This window comes from Poecilia reticulata, linkage group LG16, assembly GCF_000633615.1.
Source record: "Poecilia reticulata strain Guanapo linkage group LG16, Guppy_female_1.0+MT, whole genome shotgun sequence".
NCBI classification, from domain to species: domain Eukaryota; kingdom Metazoa; phylum Chordata; class Actinopteri; order Cyprinodontiformes; family Poeciliidae; genus Poecilia; species Poecilia reticulata.
Genome location: NC_024346.1, coordinates 12,619,099 through 12,635,905, shown reverse-complemented (window position 1 = coordinate 12,635,905; position 16,807 = coordinate 12,619,099). Strand labels below are relative to the sequence as shown.

The window sequence follows — 16,807 nt, the reverse complement described above, 5'->3', positions numbered from 1 at the left end:
TTTACAAAAAAAGTACATTATGTATTGTGACTTCTTCTAGCATCTCTACGGCTACAAACATAGTTCTTAAAATCCCCATCAGAAGAAAACCCTCTCGTGATCTCATGTTTGGAATCAAAGCTTTATTGCTGGATATTATATTAAAGATCGCAATCGGGCTTCAAGTAGCCTGAAAACAATCATAGTGCATCAATTATGTTACAATACACAGTATGGCATATGGGAGTATTTTACAATAAAGCAAAATTAGTTTAAGAGCATTACAAAAAAAGAGCAAAACAGAGGGGAGCCATAACAATCATTCTCATGACGTGTTTTAAATGTTACCCAGTTAATCACAATGAACAGACACACACACATGATCATAGCAATAACAGTCCTGCTGGTTGCCAGTTCACTGTCCTGGCAGATCAATGGTCACTAAGGACGTACATGATATAAAAACAAAGCTGCAGCACTTTTTGACTTGTGTTTCTTCTACTGAACTGCATCGACCTTCTGTCTTCAGAGCACTTCTGGGTGAAAAGCAGAACTCGTGGTATTATTACAGCAGCACTGTACCTTTAGTCACCTAAATCCTAAAAAGTACTTGTAGGTAATGAAGACTGGGGAGTACTGAGTGTCATAACACAAACCAACCTAACATTACTCGCTACAGAAGATACAAATCATCAACATGCTTGTTGTTTACTTTATTCATCAAAACTTCAAGTAAATAAAAAGGAACCTTTTTAACTCATTTGCTAGAACAACAATATGAGGACTAGCAAATATCTGAAACCCAGCAGCAGCTTGACTGAACAACTGCTGGTTGCGTTTCTCCAGCTGGAGACTGATACTGCATTATGGTACTTGTTTAAAACACACATGAACATCTAGCATGTCCGATGTCACAGTGTCCGCGTCTGCCATTTATATCCGACTATTAACTGCTCCGATTTCCCCCAAACATTGACCACCGTTCTGAGCACATTCACACTCGATGAACCTTCGCTTGGCTAGTCCTCATTCACTTCCACCCTCCACTTCTCTCTGGCTGAAATGAGCCAGCAACGTGTCCAAGTCTCTGCGGTCGGCCGCAGCGTACAAAGAGCTCTCTCCCATCATGCTGAGAGCCATCCGTAGCGTGGACCAGATGTTGTCGGACATCACCGTGGCTGCTGCGCCTCCGGGTCCCCTCGCAGCTCTCGCTCCTTCTCCTGCAGCCTGCCGCTGGAGAGACAGCGCTTCCAGGAAGTGCTCCACAGCCTCTCTGTGGGAAAATTACACGCACATATAAGAAAAGTCTTTATAAGAATCTACATGGACCATAATTCTTGGATTTTGTATATTAATGTTTGGCTACAAATTGGGGCTGGACAATAAGGCTGAAAAACGCATCACAATATGATGGTTTCACATCAGCATTGATAATTATTGATTTGTTTTTTGTTAAATAAGTGAAATCCTGCCACAGTGGTGGAGTGACCTTGTCCTGTTTTATCCAGTTTTCACTCCACGTCGTTCAAGCAGTTAAGAGGCACGGTGACAAAACCTGAAACTGCTTCTGTGCCAGTTACTCAACAGGCTGTTGCTAGGTAACCATAGAGTGAGTGAGTTGCTAGGTAACCAAAGAGTGAAGGAGTTAGTCGATGCCCCGAACCTTGCTTGGCTTGCCTTCAGAGGTTGAACGGTTAAAGCCATTCCTCTGCCTACATCTCCCAGAATGCTGTGCAGTTCTGGATCAGAGTTTGGTGAAATTATTGAATATTCTATTAGACAAATTTGATTTAATTTCCCTTAGGGATCAATAAAGTAATTTTGAATTTGAATGATCTATTGATACTGATTACGTCTATATAGCAATATATATTATTGATTTATTGTCAGCTCTATTATCGATACAGTGCGAAGTGAAAGTATCAAACATCCAAATCCTGATAGTTCAGAGTCTATTTTTTTTATTTGAATTTATTTATAGTTAAATAAGTAGATATTTGTTTATTTTTCACTGTTATGTGACAAGATCAGTCTTCCATAAGAAACCTATTAAAATGAATCAAATTATTAGTCTTCAATTAGAAAAACTGTACAGTAATTATGTTTTAAATTCTACACAGAACCTGAATGAGTAGGGTAATGACTACAATTACTTACCATTTACTGTAATTATTTCACATCATATAAAGTCTATGTATTTATTTCTATATACTAAAAATCTACTTTAGTGGGTTAAGTTGCAAAGACTAATGAAGACTAGATAAGTTTTATGTCTTAGAAACAAACTTCTTATCCACCAATTTAAATTTTTCAAAATATTAATGTGCCTTATAATATTGTTATCTGATTAGACATTTCCTCACCTGTGTGCCCCTAAGTTAACGCAGCTGATTCCCAAGTTGTAGCGACTGCGGACAAAACCTGGCTGCAGTTCCAGAGCTCTCCTGTAGGCGGCCACTGCCTCTTCTGAGCGGCTCCCATTGGCCAGCGTGGCGCCCAGCTTGTTCCACAACAGATAATCCTGATCGAGCCACAAAATAAAAGGAAGTGATCAAGTTACGTCGAGCTCAGAAACAGACATACAGTGGCTAGGATTCCAGTGTTGACCTCTGACCTGTGGCGTAACGGAGAGGGCAGCACTGAAGCAGTCCACCGCCTTGTCGTACTCTCCACTCAGGTTGAACAAAACTCCCAGACCGCACTGCAGCTGGGGGTCCACCTCGGAAGGGTCGGAGTTGGCTGCACGTAGGAACAGATTCTGGACATCGGTGAACAACGATCTGTGCAGGAAAACAAGAAGAAAAGGGAATAAAAGAGTCACGTTACAAAAGAGAGACTTCTGTAACATGAGCGCTGAACGTCTGCCGAGCTTCATTACTCACTCTGGCAGCAACGATCCGAACCGCTCCTTCTCCTTTTCCCTTTCCTGGCCGCCGTCTCTTTGACGGTCCCGCTCGTACTGCTCCCACACAGACTGGTATTTTGGATTGTGCTTCAGCCAGTCGCGCAACGTCTCACAGGCCTGCCTGTGCAGCGACTCGTTAGTGAAACTAACAGCCAGCGCCATCAGTGCAGTCAGGTTGTCCTTTTTCAGCTCTATACATCTGTTGGAGAAAAGCAGCAAAACAAAGGGAGGAAAGTTGCATTAAAAGACGCTACTAACAGAAACTCTCACAGGTCGTCAGTCAATCCCATGCTACCGACTTGTTCATAAAGACCTCTCTCCACAAATGTGGATCAACATAAGACTGGCAACAAGAAAAAGGTATCTTGAAGAAGGGGCCCTTTTATGCCAATTTTACATTTTGTATATTTCTGTACTTCAATATGAATCTCACCTGCTTCTAAAAGCATCCCAAGTGTTTAGAAATTACCCAGCTTTTTTTTTGGCAATAAGTTAATGTTTCAAATTACAAATTAGCAGCCACAGTCCCTCACCTAGTAACCCCAACCAAGCCCAGCCAATTACCTAGCAACCCCAGCCGAGCTTTACCCGTCACTTAGCAACCCAAAAAGAGCTCTAACACATTTGATCAGCTGGTTTTACTGCTGAAAAGATTCTCCTTCTGCTTTTCAACGATGTACGGATGTATAATTGTGCGTCTGTTTTCAGCCATTTGTAAACATTGAGTTGGGGGCGTCGCCAGCTGCAGCTTATTTGGATTTAAAGTGACAAGACGCCCTAAAACAGGCAGAACTGAGCAGAGTGAAATCTCAGACAAAAGTTGTCTTTTAGGACCATTATTGCTCTTCCAGAAAGCTTTTTTGCCAAAACTTCTAAAACAATAATTTTCCATGTTCTTGGACCATTTTAAGCATAATGTGATGCCAACACATTATCTGTATTATTTGTCAAAAAAATAAAACATTCTTATGCTCTGCAATGCTTTTATATTTAAAATATCAAGACATTAATTACCTATTACGTTTTATTTATAATTTTTACAAGTATATATTTTTTCACCTAGCCATAATCTAAATTTAACAGTTTAGATTAAGGCTAAATAGTTAGAGACTACTTACAAAAAACAAGAAAATACATGTTTTTGATGGGACAACTGTATAGCAGACGAAAATGTCAACTTAAAAGAAAAAGCATAATTAAATACAGTCATCTTGGTCAAATTTGATTGTTTTCCACTATGAATCATAATTTTGCAGTTGAGGTTAAATTTTAAAATTATGTTCTGCAATTTCCAGGTCTCACCTGCGGAGGGCGCTGATGGCAGCAAATTCCTGCTCGTTCTCTGCCTGGCAGGTTCCCAGATATTGCCACGCCTGCAATAAAACGAATACATTTTTTAAATTTCTCCTGCTTTGTTTATACAGGGCTGCCGCAAATTTTCTAATGTGACATTAATAATTTTTTTTGTTCAGAATCGGATTTCAAAAATATTTCTGAGAAAATTCTTGAAATAATTTAAAACAGCAAAACGTGGAAGTTGGTTTCAGATTTGGGGAGATTTAGTTACTTTAAGTTCAACAACATTCAGAATGTTATTAAACTTTAAAATATTCAGGCTGGAATATTTTATAGAAATACAGAGGATTTAAATTAAAGTTTGTTTTTCTGAAAATTCTTTTTCCGAAAATTCTTCCTTCCTTTCACCTTAAGTTAAAAACCAAAAGTAGTGAAGTTTACTTTTCATCCAAATTTAAACGAAAGCAAAGCAATCCTTTTTTTAAATCAGAAAGATAAATTTATATTTTTTAGATATTGGGACAAATACTTAACAAAACTGGGAAAATGATCAAATGAAATTCTACACTTTCACTTTTCTATGCACATAGATTCCTCTTTTTTTGGAAACTGAAAAAATATATATCAAAGAAAAATATTCTGAATGACTTTTTCTGCGTTTGAGTAAAAATGAGTTAAAAGATAAAAGCTGTGTTAGATATTTTAAATAATTTTCTTGTGAATTGCAGACTTTAAAATGGCCGCTGTTGCCGTCTCACCAGCTGGTTGTCTGGTTCCTTCTGGACGGCGCTTTCAAAGAAGCGCACAGCTCCCGGGATGTCGCCCGCCTCCATCCTCTTCAGTCCTTCTGAGAAAGGGTCTGGGTGGGACAAGCAGGGGTTGTCCTCCTCAAACTGATACCCCTGTCAGAAACACAGCCAGGAAAACTCAGAAATGGTCCAGGTAGAGAAACGAAGGGAACTCACTGCAGCTTGGTTACCTTGTCGTAAGAGGAGCTGAGCAGCTGGTCGTAGTCGGACAACCAGGGATGGCTTTCTGCATCTCTCTTTGCCATCTCCTCCCACTCCTGCTGCAGCTTCTCCCAGAAATCAACGTCACTCTGGCAAAATCAGCAACATGCACAGTTACTGCCTGATTAGTTCACATCAGACACGTTTGAGTTTTTAATTTTAAAGGAAAAAGATCAGCGCATTCAATGAGTTTTGAAACAAGTCAAAGATTTTAGAGTCATGTATCTGGAAGAGATGAACCAATATCAGCCCTGATTATAGACTGCAGGGTCTGAAACTCAAAAGTCCAATCTTTTTCTAATCAGTGAACACACCATTTTTAAAGGCATCAGTTCACAATGACTGTGGATCAGAAGCTGCATTTCAATTACAATTGTGAGGAAAACTTTGTCAAGATTATGCTAGCGTCTAAAAATTACAATTTCGCAATTGTAGTGTTTCCCATTATCCAAGAAACAATTAAAATCATAAGCTTATTTATGCGACAGGTCATTAAAGAACACGCCGCGCCGTCATCCTTATCCACTTCCTGACATTGTCTTCTTCATGGTTTGTGAATTTTCCACTTTCACTTTCTTCCCGTACCTCCACTGCAGCTTTGGCTTGTTGGAAATCCGGTCCCGACGTGGTGAACTCGTCCACCCAGGCTTCAGCCGACTCCTCCGACACCTGAACAGCAACGAAGAGCAACGACAATAGGTGGCACAAGTCTGCAGGTGCTGTGGCTAAGAAAACTGTTACAGGAACGAAGGATGGCGACATTTAAAAAACGGGACAGAAAAGAGCCGGGAGGTGAATGGAAAGGAAGCAAAGATGAAAGCAAAATGGACACAGAAAAAAAATCATTTCTAGTTGTTCTTTTGCGTCTTCCTAATAAACTAATATCTAACAGACATTTAACAGCAAGGTTACTGAATGCTTGATGCATCCTTAAATTTAAAATAACCATTTTATAAAATAAGCCTTCTGCTGCCACGACCACAGAGGTCCTACCTGCCTGACGACTTTGGCCCACTGCTCTGCTTGTTTAGCTTTAACTTTGTCAATCCTTTGATTCGTCTCTGCAGGTTCCAGGGGAAGAGTCCCTCCCCCCGTCTCCACCAGGAACTACGATAACGAGGGGAGGCAGGGGCAAACGGAGGCATGTTTCGAGGGGCAGGAAGCAGTTTGTGGGCATTTTTTTTATATTTTGGGGAGGAGGGGAGGGAGGAATAAGCATCAAGTTTGAGTAGTATAGGTAATTAATTAACAAGTGGTAGTTGTTAATTGAAGGAATGGCATGCCAGGATTTTAAGGGAAGGTTAAAGAAACGGGAAAAATGTATTTAAGTTATGTCATGGAAAATGGTACACAGTCAAAGCAACAGCAGGACTGACATATAAACCATTATTTTGAAGTTCAGTATTAACGGAAAGTAGCTTTAATGTACAAATAATAAGATAATAATGACTGACTAATGTGATCTGAGGTGGTAAAAACAAAGATGATTTTTAGAGTTTGCACTGAGTTTAAGACACTTTCTTATTGAGCCCAGTAAGAAATTAAAGATCAGTTAACTTAATTCTTATTAAACTTCTCTACTTTTGTCAACACATAATTGTCAAAGTTAATTCATTAAGGGTTATAGGTCATTTTTTACGAGTTGAAATTAATGAGGCAGAAACATTTATAGTTTGAACTGCTAGAGGCCTTTCAGGGAATAAATAAATAAATTAATTACAAGTTTCTTTAATGCAGGATTATTCATGCAGAGTTTTTCAAAAATATGCCGCTAAGCATAAGATAAAAACAAATTTATGCCTGGGTAATCATCTCTAAAAATCCCCCCACCTTGCTTTGCGTGGAGAAAATGTGATTCTAAAATTCAAATTTATGTAATGATTTGTAAATATGTTTGCTGGTAGAAAGATAAATCAAAACATTTTTAAAACTAAATATCAGATAGGATTTCTAAAATGGTTTATTTTATATGAAGTATCATTATATAACACAGCCCATGCTTTACATGTTATCTAGAGTATCTTGAATTCTCTGGTAATCAGTGAAAAGTATGTCAGATTCCAGGAAAATAAAAATATTTGTAACTTCTTGGTAGGTTTTGGAAAGCAACCTCTAAAATTCTGGAAAACAATCTGTAAATTTGGAGAAAGCGCCAGAAAGAAACCTGAATGTAAGAAAAAACCCAAAAAGGAGTAAATTCAGTAAAAGTTTTTAAACTTTGTGTTTTGGAATTAACAGCAAGTGGTTTCTGGATGACAAAACACTCGTCTTTTCCAGCAGCCATTGGACTAAAGCAGTAAAACCAGTTGATCAAAGTTGCTGGGAGTTGGGTTGCTAAGTAACGGGATGGCTCGGGTTATTAGGCGACGGCACAGTGCCCGCTGAATGTGACTCACGAATGGAAAGGTTTTTGAAACCGCTTATTTCCAAATGTGAATTTTTTATATTGGGTCCCGTTTAAAGTTCCCTAATGAAACCTGAAAGTTACGGGAACACAAGCACTAAGTTTCAGAAAGTAACCAGGACATCCTATAAATGATGGGCTGTGTTATAGAAAACTAAAATATTGGACTGCGTAATTATTTTCCCCCTTTCTGGTTTGCTAATAATTTTGTTTTCTTTTCATGATTGATATTCCACACTATCGTGATATTTAGCAGAAACCCAGAACCAACGCCTCCTTTTTTAAGCCTCTGAGACGAAGCAACAACTGCAGTGAAACCAAGGACAGAGAAAATATTGAGTCAACTGGGAAACAAACTGAGCTTTGCTGCACACGTACAGAAAACAAAGATATGAAGCATAGAGCTCCTCTATCTTACAAAACTAATTTAATCTCCATAGCTGTGCAGCCTTGAGATTCTTGTTACAGGGAGACTTATGGCTTTATTTGGTTAGATTTGTGGAAAATATTACACCGATGAGTCACAAGACAAAAACCTACGCTGTGCAAAAATGAACCAACCAATTTGCTCCCCTGATATGCTCCCAGTTTAAAACCATTCCCTCCTCAGTGGGAAGTGACTCATACCTGGTTGAGGTTGGAGGCCCAGTTCTGAGCCTCCTCGGCCTGAACTTTATCTGTGAGCTGTTTGTCTGTTCTGTTCTCCACTGTCACACTTCCCTCGCCAATCTGCCTAATGAATCGCAGGAACTACACAACAACAAAACAAAATAAATAAACAAAAGATGTGTTTACCATTTCTGACGAGTCAGGCTTTTGCCATTACAGTGACTTCAACAAAGCAAAGTAAAACTTGATTATGCTTATGACACAGTTACAAAGATCCGTACAACGAAATGCAAACGAAACAGAGAAAGAGTACGGTGACGGATGTTGGAGAAAGAATGACAATTTAAAAGATTGAGCGCAGAGTCAACCGGCTCACCTCTGTATTTTGCAACTTGGGGTCATCGACCTTAGAAACAAGCTCATTGGCTGTCTGCCTCAGCTCGTCTCCAGCTTGATACTCCTTCGTCCTGTCAGATAAAAAAGAGCATATATATGTAAAGACACCAACATAACTTGGACTGGAGGTTCAGTGAGAAGCAAGAGTTTAATTTTCTTGCGGTTATGAAAGCTGGTTGAAATGAACCCAGGCTGAAGACAAAGAACTGCATTGTTGCTTGATAAATGAGGCCAATGAAGGCCAAGGCTCACATCCTCCACTGCAGCTTTTATTCGTGTTTAATTGCCTTTTGCAAGATGTTTGTCAAACGGGAACATATTTAGGAAAAAAAACAGCAGGCTAAAAGTGAGAAGAATGAAATTTCAATTGACACATTCACCTGACAACACGTCAATGTTTCAAGGTTTCGCTCTGAATGCCTTTCTGTGCTCCTCTTTTCCTCTGGTTTATCGCAGCTTTCCATTTAGAAAAGCCATTTATTGTCTGAATAGACTCAAAGCAGAGCCTGCTCTCACCATTCAGTCTCCTTGTCCCCAAGGTCTCCGAGCCACAGCTTCTCCTCAGACTGCTCCAGATACTCCTCCGCCCAGCGCCCGGGATCTGCAGCAGAAACAGGAAAACATGCCGTTAATACACACCATCAAGTCTGAACCACATGTGCATCACGTAGGTGGTATAAAAGCATTTGTAAATACCCCCAAATTAAAATTAAGTTCCTTATTGGTTTTTAACCACCTTTTTCTTTTTTTTAGAGCTCATCGAGTTTACTTTGGGCTTAATCTATGATTAAATTCTGGTTTGAGGTTTGATGCTTTTATCTTGAAATCACAATTTAGTTAGTATATTACCATATTTATTTTGCATTTGGTTACATTACAATCGTAAGCAACAGGGTTTAACAGGGTTTTATTTTAACAATATTAGTTTGTCAAAAATTAGTTACATTTTTTCTCCTCGTTCATTCTGTTGAGTCAAAACGTTATTTTCTCCTGACATTTTGTTGCCATAAACTCTGCTAGCTGCTCTCTTGACAGTTGGTGGTTACCGTAGCAACCGGTTACTGACAGCTCGTCCACTTTCTCTGTCACCGTCTGTAACCGAGGCATGTTGTAGGATCAGTTCTGTGTTTTAAAACATATTTTAGACCAATTTAATTATGTATAAGCCCAGGGTTTCATGTATAATTTTATCATGTTTTGTATTTGTGTCTAACTGTTATCAATATGTTCTTTTTAGCTGATTAATTTAACAAATGTTAACTGTTCGTTGGGAGCTATTGCTGGTTAGTTTAAGGTCATTTGTTGTATTTTATTTAAAGTAAAGGGGCCAAAGTTGCTGGACTGATGTTAACCACCAACTTCATTTTCTCCCTTACTATTGAACTTCCCTTTGGGATTAATAAAGTATTTTTGAATTGGAATTTATTAGGTATGTTTTAATGTGTGATTTTATTTTCTGTACTAAATTTACGTTAAAAACCACTATGCAATCACTGACAACTCGCCCCGTTTTCTGCAGAAACTGTCAGGTTGATGTTAATCACCAACTTGATTTATTTCTCTTGACCGAATAACAATCCCACAGTCTTAAACTTCTCCACAACTTTCTCCCAGTCCTGTCTGATGTGTTCCTTGGTCTTTATGATGTTGTTCATTCAGGTTAAATTGCACACAGATGGACTCCATAAACTAATTGTGTCACATATGAAGGTAATTATTTAGTTTAATAAGTTACATAACTTAATGAAGGGGTGTAATATACAAGCATTTGCTTGTTTTTTGATTTTTATTTGTAAAAAACATGAATCAGTTTCTTTTCACTTTATTATTATTCTCCACTTTCTACTAATTCCATAAAACCATAAAGCCCAATAAAAGTTTGTGGTTTCAATTTAGATGAATGGGAAAACTTTCCAAGTTTTGAAAGTCAATGTTTCCCTGATTTGATTACTGCGCTCCAATTAAAAACAGAAGACATATGGCAAACTGATGACAACACAGAAAGCTGAATCGCACATCCAGCGTTGCTTGAGAACCCAGAGTGAGACAAACTCGGATTACCTGCAGCCTCAGCGATAAATTCTCTCGTCCAATCGGCATCTGCTGCTTCACCAAGAGCATTTGTGGCAGCAGAGTCCGAGCCGGAGACAAACTCTGCAGCCCAGTCGCCTGAGAGGGCCAACGCTGCCACATCCGGTGCTATGAGGGAGAAAAAAACCAACACTTATACCTCTCAAAGAGGTTAGAACTAACTTCACACCGCACCTATAGAAATAACCAGGGCTAGACAATATGGCTGAAAAATTATCACTATATAAATGTTTATTAGTCAATATTGATAATTATTGATTATCTTTGTTGTTTTATATATATGAAGTATGGCCAAACTGGTGGCATAACTTCCCGTTTTATCCAGATTTTTCACATAATGCCATTGCTTTTTTATTTTTTAGCTGTTATAAGGCATGATGGCAAAACTTTAAACTGCTGCTGTGCAAGTTACCCAGAAGGTTGTTGCTAGGTAACCGAAGTTGGCTTGTTACCCAGCAAGTTGTTGCTAGGTAACCGAAGAGTGAATGAGTTAGAATGAGTGAGAATGAGTTAGTTGATGCCACCAACTTTGCTTGCCATGAGTTGCTAGCTAAGCTACTTTGCTTAGCTAGCAAAGCCTCCAGAATGTTGTGTGTTTCTGGATCAGAGTTCAGTGAAATTATTAAATTTTCTATCAAATGTATTATCTACTGATATTGATCACATCTCTGTTGCAATATATATTGTTATACATAGTTCCCACAAGTCTGAAGTGGAAGTGATCCGCACCATCTTAGTAGGCAAACGCAGCTCAATGCATAGCAGACCAATGGCTTAGAGACCAACAAAAAGAAAATATATGGACACTCTTGACCAACGTGCGAGAGAAAGATACATTAACAAATTCGCTGCTTTCAGTATTGACCTGAATGAAACAGAGAAGAAAAATATGTAAGATGATGCCAACAAGCTGCTCGTGAAACCATGAAGGAGCTTTAAATCTATGGCCGAATACAATCAGTGCCTAAGCAGATTTATAAAGGACGTACTAACACTTAGAGTGAATAACAAGGTTCTGGAAACTGGCAGAGTAAGTACATATAGTAACATGTAGTAATGTGTAAGCTAAATGTCCGTCTTAGCTTGCAGATAAAAGCTACATCAGCTAAGTTAATTTTGCTAGTTCGGCAGTAATACAGCATTGATATTTATCTTGGTAGAGTATTCAAGTAATTATAATGTACTTATATTGTTTACAAGTTAGATAGGAACCCCCCACACACATTTGACATGGGTCAGCTTGTTCTAAGCTGTTGTCATAGCAACAGCTTAGAACAGCTATGGAGCAGGCGGTTGCTCCATAGCAACCGCCAAGATGGCCGTCAGTTACAAAGTTCATGGAAATGTGACATCACTTTGCATTGATTTATTGTCCAGCCTGAGGAATAACCTGAAGTGGTTTAGTACCTCTCTGTGGAGCTTGTCTGTAGCTCTGCTGGTCAATCTGCTGCATTTCCTCCAAGAGCTGACCCATGTCAAATGTGTGTGGGGGTCGAGGGGGAGCCTGCAGGAACTCATTCACAAGCTGAAGGACAAAGCAGACAAGAAGTCAAGAATGTATAAACATAAAAATGTGGAATTAATTGTTCATTGGGGAAAAAAAAAAGAAATAATCACTGACCTCTTCCTCTGTTGCAATCTCAATAGGAGTGGGGGCGATCTGAGAGAACAGAAAATGTGTTTTACTGTAAAAACCAAATGTGGTGGATTTACATTAAGCTGTGATCAAATGACAAAACCATAAAAAACTCACTGTGGGTGTCGAGCGGTGCCGCCATGCCCCTTCTTCCTTGGTCATGTGGCCGGTCAACTTCATGAGGGGATTGGCTCCCCCGCATTCTGCCTCCACCAGCTCCCGCATCGCCATGGCAACACAAGGATGAGGCAAACACTAGCCGGATCCCCTAAAAGCTAGGGAGATAATTTGGATACTTTGACTTGGGCCACATAAGAGGTAAAATATCATTGTTTTTACTGCTGATAAAGTTTAATTTACAGACATTTAACACATGGTTGATGTTTTCCCCAGCAGAATTAATCTGCAGCATTTTCCCAAAACTATTCAAACCCCAAGCAGGTTTAGATTTAAATACATTATCAATCAACCAAATGATTTTAATAAGAAATGAGATAGAAATCTCTCAACAGAAAAAAATATAACAGGAGAATCAAATATAAAACAACAAAAAAACAAACACCAACTGTTTCTATTTACATTTTATTAAAGGAATGTCATGTTGGAAAGCATTCACACCCTACACAATGCAGGGTTTCCTTCAGTGTATTATAAGCCTGGCGGGCCACCAGGCTTTACTTGTGCCCCCACCAGGTTTAGCATTATCTTTTTTTTTTAATTATTATTATTATTATTATTATTATTGTCTTTTTTAATACTTTGTAGTTGGTGTTTAGGTATTAATCTTCAGCTCTTCCAAAAATGCATAACTATCAAGTAATATTTTCAAATTTCCTGTCAACTTTAAACATTTTTTAACTCAAAAACATGGCGGCCAGCTGGATGACCGCAGTAGCTCCCCAAGCACTGGGCTTAGCAAGTTTTCTGGGGGAAACCCTGCAATAATAAATGGAAAAACCTTTGCATTATAGCAATTAAGTGCTTGTTTTTTATGTTGTATTAGAGTCAAACTCAAGGTAGATGCTGTCGGTTGTTATGTTTAAAAAATATAACTTCTTGTATGTTACTTAATCTAGCCAATTTTGATCTACGTCTCGCTGAATAAAACATCCCTAAAGACCGGTTGCACTGCCACCATTAAAAAGCAGCGTTGAGAAATGCAGCTTGTTGAGGGATGAGCTATCCTTTTTGCACTTTTTCATCATTAATGTTTCTCAGAAAGAAGTTAAGTAAAGTAATGTTTTTCACAGCGGACAGAGCAGGCGAAGCCAAATCTGGAGGCTCTTGTCACATCAACTAATTCAAAGCCCATCTGCTGTTTTACACGACATTCTCTGGCCTTCTGTGAGCCATTAATAATGAGGACACGGAGGGCCGGCAGGCACTGGGACTGGCTGCTTACTTCAGCTACTGTCACATCATTTTGAGCTTTTAATGCCACTGTAATCTGTAATCTTTCCTGATGTCCTTTTGTAATGTTTGCAAAATGTTAAAATTGGTGAGTTGGTTGATTTGAATTTTGTGCTTTGGTTTTGTTTGCGTCTTAATGTATTTTATTATCTCTTTTGTAAAAGTATGACTCTAGTTTGTGGTGTGGACCCCAGGAGGAATCGTCTCTGGCATGGTAGAAACTAAATGAGATTCTTAAATAAACAAATAACCAAACCACTCTGTGTTGTTACCAAGTGAATGTCAGCGAGCTGTTATAAAATAAAACTAAACTATGCAAAAGAGGTTTAAGACGACATTTAAAAGCAACATGTACTTTCTGTTACCATGGCAACAGTTCATTCGGGTTACAAGACAGAAAAACATGAAGGTCACACAAAGCACAACAAACTACTGCTGTTTGAAGGTATTACAATAAATGACAGTGTTGTTTTGAGACAATTTTCAAGTAATAGCATAATAATGCAAGAACACATTCTCATTAAAATTCTAATGAACGTTTAATGCAGGACGATATTTTAAATATCCAGAATAAATAAACAACAGAAACAATAAATTATGAATTATTAAGTTTCTGTTATCAAAATTGTCCTTCAGAATAAAACAGGTTGAAACCAGACTGACTTTTGTCATCCAGTTTTTGACAGAAAGAGAGAAAAGGAAAATGACAAATTATGCAAATTGAAATTATTGACGTTTTATTCCCAATTTATTATGCGATTAATTTACTTGTTGCTCCATTTTTACTGAGAGAGCTAAGAGCTAATATAAGATGCTAAATTATGATTCTATCATATATGGTGTGATTTCACATCTCCCTGGTAAAATAAGTAATCAGTGATCATTCATAGCAAGAATAATTGATTTTTTTTCTTAGTATTTCTATTACATTACAGTTCTTAGAAAAATTAGAAATCAGCAGTGAGATTCTGATCAGTTCATTTCTAGTTTTATAAATCAAACAGTTAATCCAAACTTTTTGTCACATGGGCCAAAATCGCAGAGTCAAAAGTTCGTACAGGCCAAAACTTAAACAGGATTTTGCACGTTTGCTGTATTAAAAGAAATGCATCTAGTTTAAAAAAAAAAAAACAAATTGTCTCCAAAAAATTTATACAGGATTTTGGTCACTTTCTGTCAAAATACTTATTTATTTAACCAAGTTTGATAAATTAGATTAAAGCCGAGTTAGATGCAGTAAAGTCGCTTTTTCAGTAAAAGTCTGAGCATGGACATGGTTCTATTTATTATAAAATGACAAATACTTTGTGTTGTTGTAAGAAAATTATGTTGGTTGTAATTTTACCCTTATTACAAATAAAAAGTCAAGACCCTCTGATGGATGTGTCAGATTTGTATCATTGTTGAATTGCAGTCCAAGGGCCACAAATGGCCCTCGGGTAGCACTTTGTAGCAAATGAATTTGTAAAAGAAGCATGTTGCAGTTTAGATAAGTTTATGGCTGAACAGATGACAGAAATGTGTCACATCCTGACCTACTCCAAATCCCTAACCTTTCTAGGGACGCAACTCAGCTACAATTTCCATAATGAAATGTGTGGAAGTAATTTAATTTAATTCCCCGTCTATTTCATAAAAGTGAAACCTTTTTTTCTTTCTCTCAACTAAATCCACCACAGGGTATTGCTCTGTAGGTAGACAATTCATTGAAGAGTGCAGTTTTCCAACTGATTCACACAGCTGCTGCATTATGATTAGGGTCAAAGTAAGAGGATTAGACAAAGATATTAATGCTCACATTATCACAGATAGGCCACTGTGACACCTGTTTACACACAGCACTCAGTTTTTGTTATACGCAGCCTACTGGTACATGCAATCTACGTAAAAGACCCATAAAATGTTGAACTGTGTACACCTGGCAGCATTCAGGAACGTTAAAGTGTTGCTACCTGAAGCTAACTGTAGCTACAGACCCAAACAGCAACATTAGATTTCATACTCATGTTTATCCCATTATTTACCTAACATTCAGCTAATAACACAACAGTAAAACAACAAAAGATATGAACTATTACAGGCCGCTTGCTTTTTGCTAACAAGCTAGCTACAGAGGGCCAAGAGAATCGATCATTCCTGCGATGTTCACCCCGAGGAGGAGTGCGAGCAGACGGGTAGCGTGTTGTTCATCTCACCGCCGACAGCTCCGGATGAAGCCCAACGAGAGTAGCTCCGCTCCGGGATATCTCTCCACCTCCTGTCCGTCTCTTGCTTACACGCCGATAATAGAGGAAAATCCTCCAGCAACCGTCAGGCAACGACTGCTGCTGCGTGTTCTCGGCGCCCCTTCTTTATTTACCTTCCTCCTCCATGACCCGCAAAGCCATTGACCGAGCGCCTGGAGAGAGACTAGCGACGTAGCGCAGATGCGTATTCTTCAAACGGTTTACGTAGGATGGTGTCAAACAGTAAAAAGAACGTAAGTTTACGTAAAATATGCGGTGAACGGAACAAAGTCCTGAAACGAGCATGATACAAAAACACATGTCATTGGATAGCATGAAACACACTAACAAAGAAAACGTTTTAGATAGATAGATAGATAGATAGATAGATAGATAGATAGATAGATAGATAGATAGATAGATAGATAGATAGATAGATAGATACGATAGATAGATAGATAGATAGATAGATAGATAGATAGATAGATAGATAGATAGATAGATAGATAGATAGATAGATAGATAGATAGATAGATAGATNGATAGATAGATAGATAGATAGATAGATAGATAGATAGATAGATAGATAGATAGATAGATAGATAGATAGATAGATAGATAGATAGATAGATAGATGCACTCATATATAGTTTTACATAATAATAATATTCAATTTATATTTATATTATTTATCTTTAGGACACTCAAAGACGCTTAAAATAAATACATTTAAAAATAAATACAAACACTCTATATCTATCTATCAATCTATCTTTATATGGTTTTTTTTTGCATGTTATGTTTATTATTACTATTTTAGGTCACTTATGGTTTTAATGTATTTAC

The 16,807-nt window shown here is 38.1% G+C and overlaps 1 protein-coding gene across 3 annotated transcripts; it reads right to left on the bottom strand.

Moving 5' to 3' along the window:
- Positions 1 to 102: 102 nt before the first annotated feature.
- Positions 103 to 16,166, bottom strand: pex5 (peroxisomal biogenesis factor 5). Of its 3 annotated transcripts, XM_008431397.2 has the most exons (17): positions 15,932 to 16,166; positions 12,444 to 12,601; positions 12,312 to 12,350; positions 12,098 to 12,215; positions 10,661 to 10,798; positions 9,116 to 9,200; positions 8,580 to 8,670; positions 8,222 to 8,344; positions 6,184 to 6,297; positions 5,776 to 5,859; positions 5,160 to 5,279; positions 4,939 to 5,082; positions 4,187 to 4,257; positions 2,862 to 3,083; positions 2,594 to 2,759; positions 2,343 to 2,500; positions 103 to 1,252 (listed from the first exon to the last, which is right to left on the bottom strand). In XM_008431397.2, exons 2-17 carry the CDS (start codon positions 12,555 to 12,557, stop codon positions 1,006 to 1,008), a joined length of 2,034 nt encoding a protein of 677 aa, XP_008429619.1. In that variant the 5' UTR covers positions 12,558 to 12,601; positions 15,932 to 16,166; the 3' UTR covers positions 103 to 1,005. The 3 variants fall into 3 exon arrangements, with proteins under 3 accessions (XP_008429619.1, XP_008429621.1, XP_008429622.1); XM_008431399.2 differs by lacking the exon at positions 6,184 to 6,297 and having other exon boundaries at positions 15,932 to 16,165; XM_008431400.2 differs by lacking the exons at positions 6,184 to 6,297; positions 8,222 to 8,344 and having other exon boundaries at positions 15,932 to 16,164.
- Between the last annotated feature and the right edge of the window lie 641 nt (positions 16,167 to 16,807).